Source organism: Gymnoscopelus braueri (genome assembly GCF_963280865.1).
Source record: "Gymnoscopelus braueri genome assembly, chromosome: 5".
NCBI classification, from domain to species: domain Eukaryota; kingdom Metazoa; phylum Chordata; class Actinopteri; order Myctophiformes; family Myctophidae; genus Gymnoscopelus; species Gymnoscopelus braueri.
In genome coordinates this window covers 34,246,380-34,258,806 of record NC_137606.1, presented here as the reverse complement: position 1 = coordinate 34,258,806, position 12,427 = coordinate 34,246,380, and the positions used below count along the sequence as shown (strand labels likewise).

The following is a 12,427-nucleotide window of genomic DNA, read 5'->3' as shown; positions in this document are numbered from 1 at the left end:
CTCTCCCTCAGCAGCGAGTGGAGCTATTGTTGTTCAGACTCATTAACTCCATTTCAGCTGGATTTCTGCTCGTATGAAACTACTAACTCCACTTGCGCTGGATTTGGGTAAAGTATAATAAAGTCACTATACCAACTTTGATGAGGCAGTATTGCTTTGTTTTAAAAATATAATAGTTTTCTTCATTTCCTGAAAAACTTATATTTTGTTTTTTTGTTTCCTGAACAATGAGCGTTTTGGAGTTAGCAGGTTCGCGCTGGACAGCAGAGATATGCAGTATAATACAATAATAATACTTACTGTGACCTCCTTTCCCAGGCTAACTTCGGCCAGCACCTTCTTTAGCCCCTCACCACTGCCAACCAACCAGATCTTAGTCTCTGCCGGCTGATTGGTGATTGGCCAATCTCTGGCCTGGAGTTCATACCAGATAGTGCTAGGAAATGGAAAAACAACAAGGAGCACATAAGTCCACTGTTGTGTACAAACATATTTATTTCTTTTAACTATCCTATATTAAATAGTGTACATAACAGTGTTCCAATGAAATTATAAGCTGTAACAAAATGCCTAAGAATCAAACTGGTTAAACACAGCTGTAAAACTGCATACACAAATGTAAAACTACACAGTAAAATATAGACTGCTAATTCAACCCTGAATGTGTAAAAACAGCTCTGTAAGGGTAGTCAGTAAGTGCTTACTGACCAGCGGGCATTAAGAAATGAGCCCTTCGGGGAAAACCGAGGGCATAGAGAGGGGAGACACCGGGAGTTGGATTTGAACCTGGGTCCACGCAACTCACAAGGAGCATGTGGTTAGTGCACTAACTGGTTGGGCTACAAGGCACCCAATGGATGTGTTTTAATGCCTTACATACTTGCAGGTCTCCCAACAACTTAACTACATGAACCCTATCGTCCCTATTCTAGAGGCAAATATTTAGCAAAATAGCAGATCTACAACCTCACAACGCATCACAAGGATCATCTATTTTTGGTGAATAGACTAGGATTAGGTGTATAGGGGGAAAAGGAGCGGACCAACTGCGGGACCCCAGTCAGTATATAGGGGTTTATGTGGTTTTAAAGGGAGTGTAGATACAGTACAGTGGGATAGAAGGATTAAATCTAGTGCGCATAACATTGTTAATAATTAACATGCATTTACATTGTCAACAAACACCCACCCTACCTCAAAGTATATATACTATGCATTATACAGTATACAGTATACAGTATACATAGTATATGGACCAAGCCTGCAAGCTAGTTCAGGTAGATAACTACAGTCACGCTACTAGACACGAAACACTCTTCTCACTGCAACACACATCCAATGCAAACCCTATAATATGGTGGTCTATATAAATGGTCACATGCGCTTGTTCACTCCGCATGCTGCTGCTCCACTTGCTCAGATTGCCTGAATCAACTCTGTATAATTGTGCTGCCATTCGTTCTCAATAAGTCTGAGATGTCTGGCTGAAATATGCATATTGCATATGGACACATACCCAAAAGCATAAACATCAGCAGCATTGGAGAAAGGCAGTTGGTCCTCTTCGGTCGCCGGACCCATCCTGCGAACAATCTCTGGGGCCAGATAGTAAATCCAACCATGAGGCAGCCTCAGTTCATTCTCCCTTCTGGAAACACACGCGCACGCGCACACACACATACGCACGCACACACACACACACACACACACACACACACACACACACACACACACACACACACACACACACACACACACACACACACACACACACACACACACACACACACACACACACACACACACACACACACACACACACACACACACACACACACACACACACACACACACACACACACACACACACACACAAAGACAGCAGTTACAGCATAACAGGTACACTTATTCAACTGGAGCATTATTCAGAAAGCAGCAGATGGACGTTTATTCGTACCTCCCCTCTTGTACCACTCCTGACATTCCAAACAGACCAAAGTCTGTGATGACCACTTTGTTTGTGTCATAGAACACGTTCTTAGACTTCAGATCCTTGTGCACGATACCTTTGGCATGCAAGTAACCCATTCCCTGGGAAGAGAAAATCTATGTTATCAACTATAAATAATTAATAATATATCTCTGCTGTCGGGCAGAAACCAGCTACAGTATGTCCAAAATATAAACTTTTCAGGAAAAAAAAAACAAAAAAAAACACAATACTGCCTCATCAAAGTTGGTACGGTGACTTTATACATTCTTAGATACTTGAATGTGTCCTTATATTATCATCACTACCCAAATACAGCTCAAGTGGAGTTAGGAGGTTTTTGACCATTAATGTGGAATATAAATTAAAATGACTCAATACACAGTAAATCCTGACACAGTTGGGGTTGAAGCTGGAAGGTTCCTTACCTTTACGATCTCCTGAGCGATTTGTCGGGTCTTGTTGATGTCTAGTGTGTATTTGGGATCTCTTACAACAGAGAATAATGTTCGGCCTGTACAGAAACTATGAGGAAAACAATAGACAATAGGTTACATGAACAGTGGAGAAAAATATCAACAATGCAATATAAATACGCAGGAATATGGTACAAAAGGTATAATGATGCATGCAAAGATGCACTCGCTGAGACAAGATTATGTACTGTATACAGTAAGTAATGATAGAAATAAAGATTGTCAAAAAATGTATAGTATAACACTGGTTCTCATCGTAGGGTTCCAGTACTCCCAGTACCACAAAGGGGTTCCAGGGGGTCCCCAGCTAATTGACTGATAGTTAGGACCTAAATGGATCCTAATGTTCCATCGCTCCTGATTTGTAAGGACATTTACTCCCAGAGTGAAATTAACAGTTTTTTTTCAAGGTTTGTTTATTTGTATTTTGTGTATGGTATGTCTTGTCTCGTTTAATTACCAGCAATGTCGCTATTTGAATATGAATGTTATTGTGTTGTTTATTGTATGTCTTGTCTAAATATACTTGCATCAATGTTGAAGAAAAGTCTCTGTATGTTTGTCAAAAAAGAAGAAAAATAAAGTACAAATCATAAAAAATAAAATGTCTGTGGCCTAATGCATATCAAATGGGAGTCCTTGAAATTAAAAAGGTTGAGAACCGCTGCAGTATTATGTTTGTCTGTCCATCCATCCATCGTGTAAATATAAACAAATTCTATTAATGTTGATACATTGTCAGCCTCAATGCACTGCAGATGCGTAGTAAAATACAGAGTGTTAATGAAAAAGAATTTGGTCTCTAGTGTCCACTGACCTAGTGATGATGGCGAGGTGGGGTGGAGCCATACAGGCTCCCATGAAGAGGACCACATTCTCATGGCGGGTCTGCCTGTAGTTCATCACTTCCTTCTTGAACAATTTCAGATGATCCTGGTTGTTTGCATCGATCTCCAGCAGGCGGATGGCCACTTCCCCATGCCAGCGACCCTTGTGGACCTTCCCCCAACGACCCTGGAACGATTCAATTCCAGGTAATGTTTTTGCGCTCATCTATTTGGTTCAAACACTCAAAATCTGCATAATTGGTGGATTAGTTTGCATACCCTCCAAAAGTTACATAAGACTCCAATATTAATTAAAATTCATAACTGACAAAGCCAACTATATTATTGTGGGACAGCATAATTTACATGAATGTAATGGCAATAGTTTAAACATAGTTTAAAGCACTGTGGGTCGAGTTCTTTTATTTGCATCCACTGTAGGACAACAGCGCATACAAATGTCTACACTTAAGCAAAAAACGTGACCTTTATAAACTTGACAACAAGTCCCTCCTTCAGATAGCATGTCATTTAAACATTTAAAATCACACTGTAACATTCATTTTAGTAGGCTTTTGGGGCGACACCTCTTGTAGCTCCGCTGTCATTACAGCGTTTGTCTATACAGAAGTACCACTTTTAGCCAAAAATAGCTGATCTACAAGCTCACAATGTGTTGTGACACGTTGTGGGATGGTAGATCTGCTATTTTCATCAAATGTTTAACTATTTGCCAAATGTTCATCAATGATGACATGCCCAGAATAGCGACGCTAAGGTATATGTGGTTAAAACAGGGAGCCGGGCATTGAGGGATTCTATTTCTGTTCATTTGAGCATTAAAGAGTCAAAAAGAGTAAAGTGTTGTTGAGTGTGTTAGTGTGGTGTCCAGTATCTCATAAAAAGCCAACCTCAAGTTTTATGGAGAACAGATGGGATTTGTTATTAACAGGTGGGGGGGGACCCAAGTCACATGACTTGCACTTGAGTCTTGACTCAAGTCACAACTTTATTTACTTACGACATGACTTTTGTAACATTGTTTTGAAAAGCGCTATGCAAATAAAGTCATTGTCATAGTTGATGTGGACTTGCATTATGATTACTTGACTTGTAAATGGTAAATGGTGCATTTATATAGCGCCGTTATCCAAAGCGCTGTACATAGATTGTGCATTACATTCACCCATTCACACACACATTCATACACCGATGGCGGAGGAAACCATGCAAGGCACCAACCTGCTCATCGGGAGCAATTAGGGGTTCAGCGTCTTGCTCAAGGACACTTCGACACAAACTCGGGGGGAGCCGGGGATCGAACTGGGAACCTTGCGGCTTCTATCCGTCCGCTCTACCCTGCACTCTACCCCTGAGCCACTGCCGCCTTGTTTTTACCTTCTTGACCGAAACCCCCCCCTGGTATAAATGCCACTGTCACGTGGGCAAAATAAAAGGCTGGCCACTGAGTTGATTAAAACCCTGAAGTGTCTCGTTTGCATTTGTGTATTCTCACCTTGCCAATGAGTTCACCCAGCCACAGCTGTTCATAGGGTATGTCCCACTCCTGGAGGTACACGCTGGTTTGGCTGGCTTGGCGGGAGATCGGGCCTCCCCCCATGCGGCGTCCCGCAGTCGTACGTCGGCAGCCTGTGCTTGGAAGGTCCTCCAACTCATCCCCGTCATACTCTCCATCAGAGTGGCCCTTCTCTCTGCAACACGGCTCGCCTCCTTCCTCATCCTCTCCTGGGTAATCTTCTTCAGCCTCCTCTTCCTGTATGAAATGGGTGACAGAGGTAAGGAAGGAAATGCGAGGTTTGGATATTACATGTTTGACGTATGGGTAACATCTTGGTAGTACTGTAGCATCCACAGCTCAGGGTTGGAAAATTACGGAACTTATGGGACAAAGAACTAGAAAATAGATGCTACACCCACGCCACATGTTCATTGTAAATACGACCCATATATAAGCATAGGGCTAAACTTTGACCGTGACCTTCTTTAACAGATTTGAAGAAAAAAAATTATCAGCCGTCCTACTGTCAGTGCTAGTCCTGATCCTAACCCCAGGTCATCTGACAAGCAGTTTTTTCCCCAACCGCATTGTCCAGTTTCTTTTCGCTTATTTCTTTTAGGAACTTAAAATGCATGTAAAACTCCTTTATAGTTTTGTATATGAAGTGATCATTGATTTTTTTTGCTGTGAATTTGCCAGATACTTACCACTTCTCCCTGCTGTTCTGTAAGCTGTGTTTCAGTTGTGACCGAATGTACTCTGTAAGAAGCAACCAGGAGATTTTGTGGTCAAATATTAGCCATCTAACATCAACAGTGTTATATTAGCCATCTAACATCAACAGTATTGAATGACTTTAGAAGACTTGTTTTCTAGAAGGATTCAGAATATTAACAAAATAGTGTGGTCATACAATCTGTTTGTCTAAAGGTTTGAGAAAATGTACCCTCATATTGCATCCGAGAGATACTCAGTTATCCATTTCAGTCAATTATTTAAAATATAAAATGAGAATCTCTGTCGCCAAGGAATGAAGTGTGAGACAAACATTTCTCTCTGGTTTCTGGCTAAAAGGCCAGCAATGAGTGTTCGTCATCACAGACCTAGCAGTAGTAGGAAAGAGGAACAGCATTTTCTAAAGCTGTTATGTCCTGTAATAAAACACGTTATTGGCCATCCCTGGCCTTTCTGGTCAATAATTAAATCAAGGGGTCAATGTTTAATTTGGTTAATAATCAACCATGAATGACAGGTATTATTTTCAATTCTGCACGTGCTTCAGCAATGCTCGACTTGGCTCAGATACAAAAACAGGGGGGTTGATTGTTTATATTACATATTATATTATTTTAAGGGGTTCCAACAAACAGAAAATGTTGTACTGTTGCTTTGTCTTACCCTGAGTCAGGGTAATCATCAGAATGCAGACCAACATTATACGGAGAAGAGGGGACATCTATTGGGGGAAAAAAGTTCAGAAGAATAAGACACTATAGTCATCCTGCTATATAAATCTACATTCAACATCTTATGTAAACAATGAAAATGGTTGCAATGCTAAATGCATTTTCACAAGGGTGCTTCTTGTTCAGCCTCAGATTTTGCCCACCAGAGGGCGAGAGTGGGCAATCTTTCTCCATAACAAAGCACAAACATACACAACAGAGGCAAAGGTGGCACTGGGACAGCACCACAGGTCAACAACATCCAGCCATAACACAACACAACACTGTTTGGCTGAACCCCACCCTCTAAAAACGGACAAACAGCAACAGCAGAGCTTTGCCAGTTCTGTAAACAAGTGGATGAAATTAACACCAAGGAGAGAGAGGTTTTAGTACTGTGGCGGATTAGACACACACGTGCGCAAGCGCGCACACACACACACACACACACACACACACACACACACACACACACACACACACACACACACACACACACACACACACACACACACACACACACACACACACACACACACACACACACACACACACACACACACACACACACACACACACACACACACACACACACACACACACACACACACACTGGACTGTTGTTAACTCACCAGGAAAGACAAACTGTTGTCTAGGCTGTATATAACAGGCAGCTAGTGGGACAGATCGGATATGATTGGAGAAACATTGGGTTAGATGAGGAATAATTTAGGTGAAAAGAAACCAGGAGCACCACAGAAACCAGATTACATCAACTTCTTGTAGCACAATCAAGCTGGTTGCCCCACTGAAGCATGCAGAACTTAGAATCATGTTTGACTGAGATCAGAGCTGTGAGACAGGTTGTTAGTGGGAAGACAACATCATCATGGAAGGAGAATAAGTATAGGGTCAACATGACTTGAAGGCATAAAAATACATCTAAGCAACATTCACTCACAAGAACCTTCTGAATGAGTGAATAAGCCTTACGAGAATCATCCTGAACTCAAACCACAACATAATGTGTTGGGAACAGAGCCGAAATGGGACACAGAAAGTAAAGAGTGCATGCAGTTGAGTAAAAGGGTTATAATAGAATTATATTAACAGACCAAACTTTGATATTCGATGACTCAATAATATTGTCACATTTTCTCTAAACTTCCTTAAAAGGACCATACTGGTGGTCTGGCATTTTTAGTCCATTGACTACGAGTCATGGAATACTTGACACTACTGACAACCATTTTACAAATCATACCGTGTTTTTTGTTTGTTTGTTTTTGAAGAATGTAGTTGGATACTATTCCTTTCAGTATGGTATTAATAATTAACAAACAGCTAAATCTGATAATAAATCTAAAATCGAACAAACTACGCTATACTTTGGAAATTGTTGGAATTCTCTCTGGTAGTCCTTAGTCAGTGGGCTTTTTTGGTGAATTACTTTCTCTCTAACCTGGTGGAAAAAAAACTAAATATGAACTAATTTAGATATTTGGATGTTTCACTGGAGTGTGTGTGTATGAGAGCAAGGGATGGGTATTGTTAGGATTTTTATGAGTCCGGTTCCGCTTATCGGTTTCGGTTCCTAACGGTTCCCTATTTCGGTTCCATAATGGTAAAAAAAATAAGAGGTCAAATGTTTATTTAACAAAAGTAACTTTATTCTTTTAAGCCTTGGTCAATTTAAGACCGAGAGTAACATCCCAGGGCAGTAGTGTTGTACTTCTTACTACTGACAATGACAATAACAAATATAAAAGCCTGTCTGAGCAGCATTGGGGCCAAATATCTACTGTAAACTGAATTCACTGCAAAACAGCAAATAGTCTTCCCTTAAATAAATAATTCAAGGAATTAAACAAAGTGCATTCAGTACATAACAGCTGCTTACATCCAAATAAACATAGTCCTTTGACAACAAACATCGTGACCACTCGGTGACTCTACACCGTTTTGTCACCGAGCCCCACTGCAGTGTGTGTCTGAGACATGGGCGCATTGGTCGGAGGAATACCAAAACGTTCTCCCCCAAAACACTGTCGCCCTGGGCGCAAATCCGGCGACCTCAGAACGGTCTCTACCTGGTCTTCTTAAACGTAACCTCAGTAAACTATGCCTAAACCTAGCCTTATTCCTAACCTTAACCTCAGTGAAACAATGCCAAAACCTAAATTATTTTTATGGGTACCCGGTACCCGCCATTTCTTATTCGGTTCCTACTTGGAACCGAATTTCGTTACCCAACCCTAATGGGAGCCAGGGTGCCCTGGTGCACAGTGCTTCCAGGGGAGTCTGTGTGTGATGAGCCCTGGTGCACGGTGCTTTCAGGGAAGTGTGTGTGAGAGCCAGGGTGGCCTGGTGCTGACCTGGGAAGTGGAAACGGCTGTCCCTGGGATCCTGGGATGAAGGGTTAGGGGGCGGGGTGGCGCTGACACTGGGGGGGTTACTCTGCTGGAAGGGGGCTGGGGAGGAAGGCGTGGATGACGTGGCAGATGAAGGGTTACTGGAGTCCAGCTGGTTCAATGTGGGAGGGAGGTCCTGGCCCCACACACACACACACACACACACACACACACACACACACACACACACACACACACACACACACACACACACACACACACACACACACACACACACACACACACACACAGAGTTGAAATTACATTAAAACATGCTACAGCTGCACTTCATAAGCGCTGTTATTGGAATAGCATGTTTAGTACTAAATCTAACCATACCTTCTTCGTTATTGCTTTTGGTAAGGTTCCGAACTGGAGTGGCAGCTCTGCCGTTCGGTCGATTTGATTGTTGATGTCTGATGGAACCGACTCTGCCCTGCGCATTCTTTGCACTGAAAGTCAGAATGATAACAATGACATTCATATGAAATTGCACAGTACACAGGGCAGGATCAGGGTGGTGGCACAAGCTGTTGAAACACTGACCATGTAACCACCACAAAGACCTCGGTTTGATTACAGTTCAAGGTTGTGTGTAGGCATGTACAGTATGTAGCCTCCTCTATAGACACATTTTGTATAATATTTGTATAATATAGCGAACAAAACAAAACATTAATCATGACGTTGACTTATACCAACAAAAACAGATTAGCCTTCTTGAGAGGTCACGGTCTTATTGAACAGCGATGGGAAGGGGGGCATTAGCTAATCCTCAATGACAGAATCACATTTAATCTGAAACACTGTTACATGTACAGTACAGGCAAAGTAGTGCTCACTGGTGTTACGTTTAGAGCACAATGTCTACCTACAGATCAGATCCTGTATTTTACTACGACATCACGTATCAATATCTTCATTTACTGTCAACAGAAAGTTTTCCTTACGTGGTAGAAATGATATCCGACAAGAAGGAGCTTCCTTGGTACATTTGTTGTGGCACTTTAACCTATACAAAGAGATATGAATACATTTTCAAGTGTAATTTTACCTCTTAAAGTGTAAAAATAGACCAGAAAGGACCTTTGCTGTGTAGAAGATAAGAGAATAGCACATTACTTACTTGCAGTGTTTACATTTCACGCCAAACATCATGTTCTTATGACACACCTGGCAGGTTTGAGAAAGCCAGGACTTTGTAGAGAACCTACGACAGAGACATGGTAAGAATTAATTTAAAAAAAGAATAGCATGCTGTATACATATGGAATTCAATACGTTTCTAAAAAGTTAAATGGCCTCGCAAATGAGAAAACAGAGGGCAAGTTGTTGTCTATTGGTATTAAATGGACTATGTATTACACTAAAATGACATGTGTTGAGGGAATAATTGCTGAACGTCAGAATTCCACCTTAAATCACCACCCAAAAAGTTCTCAGGGGACATCTATCTCCCTTATCCAGGCTTTCAGCCCAGATTAAAAATGAATAAACACACACTGTCCAGTAAGATAAACAGAGGGTAGGGCAGTGTGCTGCATAGCTCAAATTCCTGGATTCTCACACGGCGCCATTCTCACCAGACCGATGCAGGAATTCTGCAATGGGTGTGTGCCAAAGTGGGTTTTCTTAGCCTACTGTTATTTGCTCTGGTTTAAACCCTCACTGTGTCAGTAAGTGAGACAAATCAGCATGGTCTACTGGCGGAATGTGAATGCTATGTGAACACCACGTCTCATAAACCACAGTATGCATAGAATTAGCCATTGTGGGGACGTTATGAGGTGGGTGTGACTAACAGTTCCTCGTCTCACATTGCTCTGCTAACCTGGCTAGCACAGGGTTTGGACAGAAACCACCATGCTCCATATTCTGACAGATAGCTAGTAGACACATGTGACTGTGTAGGGAACCCACCTGTGTGTAACCGCCAGGCCAATGTCTCTCCTCATAGTTTGGGGAGAATTCCTGTGCATGGCCAGATTATCTAGAACATGAGAAAAAGATATTCATTCATTTTAGGTTTGAGAGACTGTCCGCTGTCCGGTTTGGTTTACCAAATGTGTTACGCAATGTCCTGTTGCACTCATGTGAGTCTAGTATGTACTTTGTCTGTACTCTGTAGTGACAGTCCTTTGTTAAAGGGATAGTTCATTTTTAGGGGAATTGTGCACAATAATAGCACAATTATATAATTATATTAAATCTACAGTTGATTTAGTCGACTAAATCTTATGATATTTAGTCAACTAAAACTAAAATATTTCAGATGACTAAAATATGAATACAATTAAATGGAATTTTATTCTAAAGACTATGACTAAAACTAAATCAAAATTAGCTGTCAAAATCAACACTGATACAAAGCCAGACCAATCTGTCCTTCTATGTCCCCATTAGGACTCACTCTCTAGGAGGGTGGGAGTGCCAGGGAGGGTGTACGGCGCTGTGGCAGGGACAGGGCCGGGGGTCCGTGCAGAGAGCTGGGGTGAGCGCATGGCTGGATCTTCATAGCCGTTCCCACTGCCATTGATCTGAACGTTCAGCAGCAGCTTGTTCTTCTTGCCGGCCCTGTGCGGAAAAGAAACCGCATGCAGCAGTAGCTGTTAGCATCGTTAGCACAGAGTCTGAAGCCTAGTTCAGACCAAAGACGAAACCGTTTTATTCTTTGTCTTACAACAGTGTCACGCAATCTGCTATTTTTGGCACGTGACACCATCATACGACAGCATTAGGACGTTGCGGAGAAATTGGTCAGTCAGAATTGGTCCTTGGACCTACAGGGCGCCGATGGCCGAGTGGTTAATGCGCATACCACATATAGGCTCTAATGCGGGTTCAATTCCCAAGCCCGGCGACATTTACTGCGTGTCACTCCCCATCTCTCTCCTGTTTCATTTTTTTTTAAATCATATGTTTTTCAAAATAGTAAAAAAAAGCCTAAAACCTTTACGCATAAGGCAAGATAGGGCCCTAAGTTCCAACTGACTGTTGATACAGTCCCCACCTCCAGAGTTGAAGTTTGTCTTAGCGTTGTGGTAGTGTCATCAGAACTATATGGTAATAATGTGTGACCATGTCCAAAGCATAAACACACAAAAACTCATCATCACACAGATGTTACCCACTTGCTGAGGGCGGGCTCCTCGATGCGGTTGGCCAGCTGGGATTCGTGGCTCTTGCTGCGTGTCAGTGTGATGTTGGGCAGGAGCTGCAGCAGCTTGCGGGAGGGGGGCGGAGGCGTGCGGGGGTGCTTGGCAGTGCGGCGCTTGGAGGGCGGGGTGAAGGGAGGGGTGGGGGAGGAGAAGGCATCCACCATGTCCTCAGTATATATGTAAGGGCCCCGGTGCTCGGAGCAGGGCACCACCGATATGGAGATGGAGCGGCCATGAGTGTTGCTTTTCCCCACATGTTTAGACTTGGTCGCATGGGGCAGGGTGAAGGAGGAGTTGGGGCCCTGGGGGGCGGGGGGGCTTGTGACTGAGCAGGGTTGTGGTTTGAGGTGGGGGGAGTTGGCACTGTCCCGCCGCACCGGCCCGTCGGAGCTCCAGGATCCTGCATCCTCCTTAGTGTCACCGCCTAGGGCAGGAGGTCAAACAATACATCCACATTATGAAAAAGGCAACACAGATCTTAATATACTCTTCCCCTGCTAAGCACAGAGACATTACAACACACAAATGTTTAAATAACCCTTGGACGAAACAGAATCCTGGTAGAAAATAAAATGTTACTAAAGCATAATGTAACCAATTT

At 42.6% G+C, this 12,427-nt stretch overlaps 1 protein-coding gene across 4 annotated transcripts in view; it reads right to left on the bottom strand.

Moving 5' to 3' along the window:
* Positions 1-12,427, bottom strand: part of LOC308085344 (kinase suppressor of Ras 1-like) — a 48,872-nt gene that overhangs the window by 3,139 nt on the left and 33,306 nt on the right. For 3 of the 4 annotated variants that reach the window (XM_080428466.1, XM_080428469.1, XM_080428468.1), the window contains 16 exons: positions 11,800-12,250; positions 11,079-11,242; positions 10,589-10,658; positions 9,795-9,878; positions 9,619-9,680; positions 9,008-9,120; positions 8,633-8,804; positions 6,890-6,931; positions 6,211-6,268; positions 5,520-5,571; positions 4,810-5,067; positions 3,284-3,480; positions 2,419-2,515; positions 1,958-2,091; positions 1,517-1,648; positions 301-436 (listed from right to left, as the gene is read on the bottom strand). In XM_080428466.1, the coding sequence (XP_080284592.1) occupies positions 301-436; positions 1,517-1,648; positions 1,958-2,091; positions 2,419-2,515; positions 3,284-3,480; positions 4,810-5,067; positions 5,520-5,571; positions 6,211-6,268; positions 6,890-6,931; positions 8,633-8,804; positions 9,008-9,120; positions 9,619-9,680; positions 9,795-9,878; positions 10,589-10,658; positions 11,079-11,242; positions 11,800-12,250 (2,222 nt within the window). The remainder of the gene's footprint in view (positions 1-300; positions 437-1,516; positions 1,649-1,957; positions 2,092-2,418; positions 2,516-3,283; positions 3,481-4,809; positions 5,068-5,519; positions 5,572-6,210; positions 6,269-6,889; positions 6,932-8,632; positions 8,805-9,007; positions 9,121-9,618; positions 9,681-9,794; positions 9,879-10,588; positions 10,659-11,078; positions 11,243-11,799; positions 12,251-12,427) is intronic. The other variant, XM_080428467.1, reaches the window with a different exon arrangement.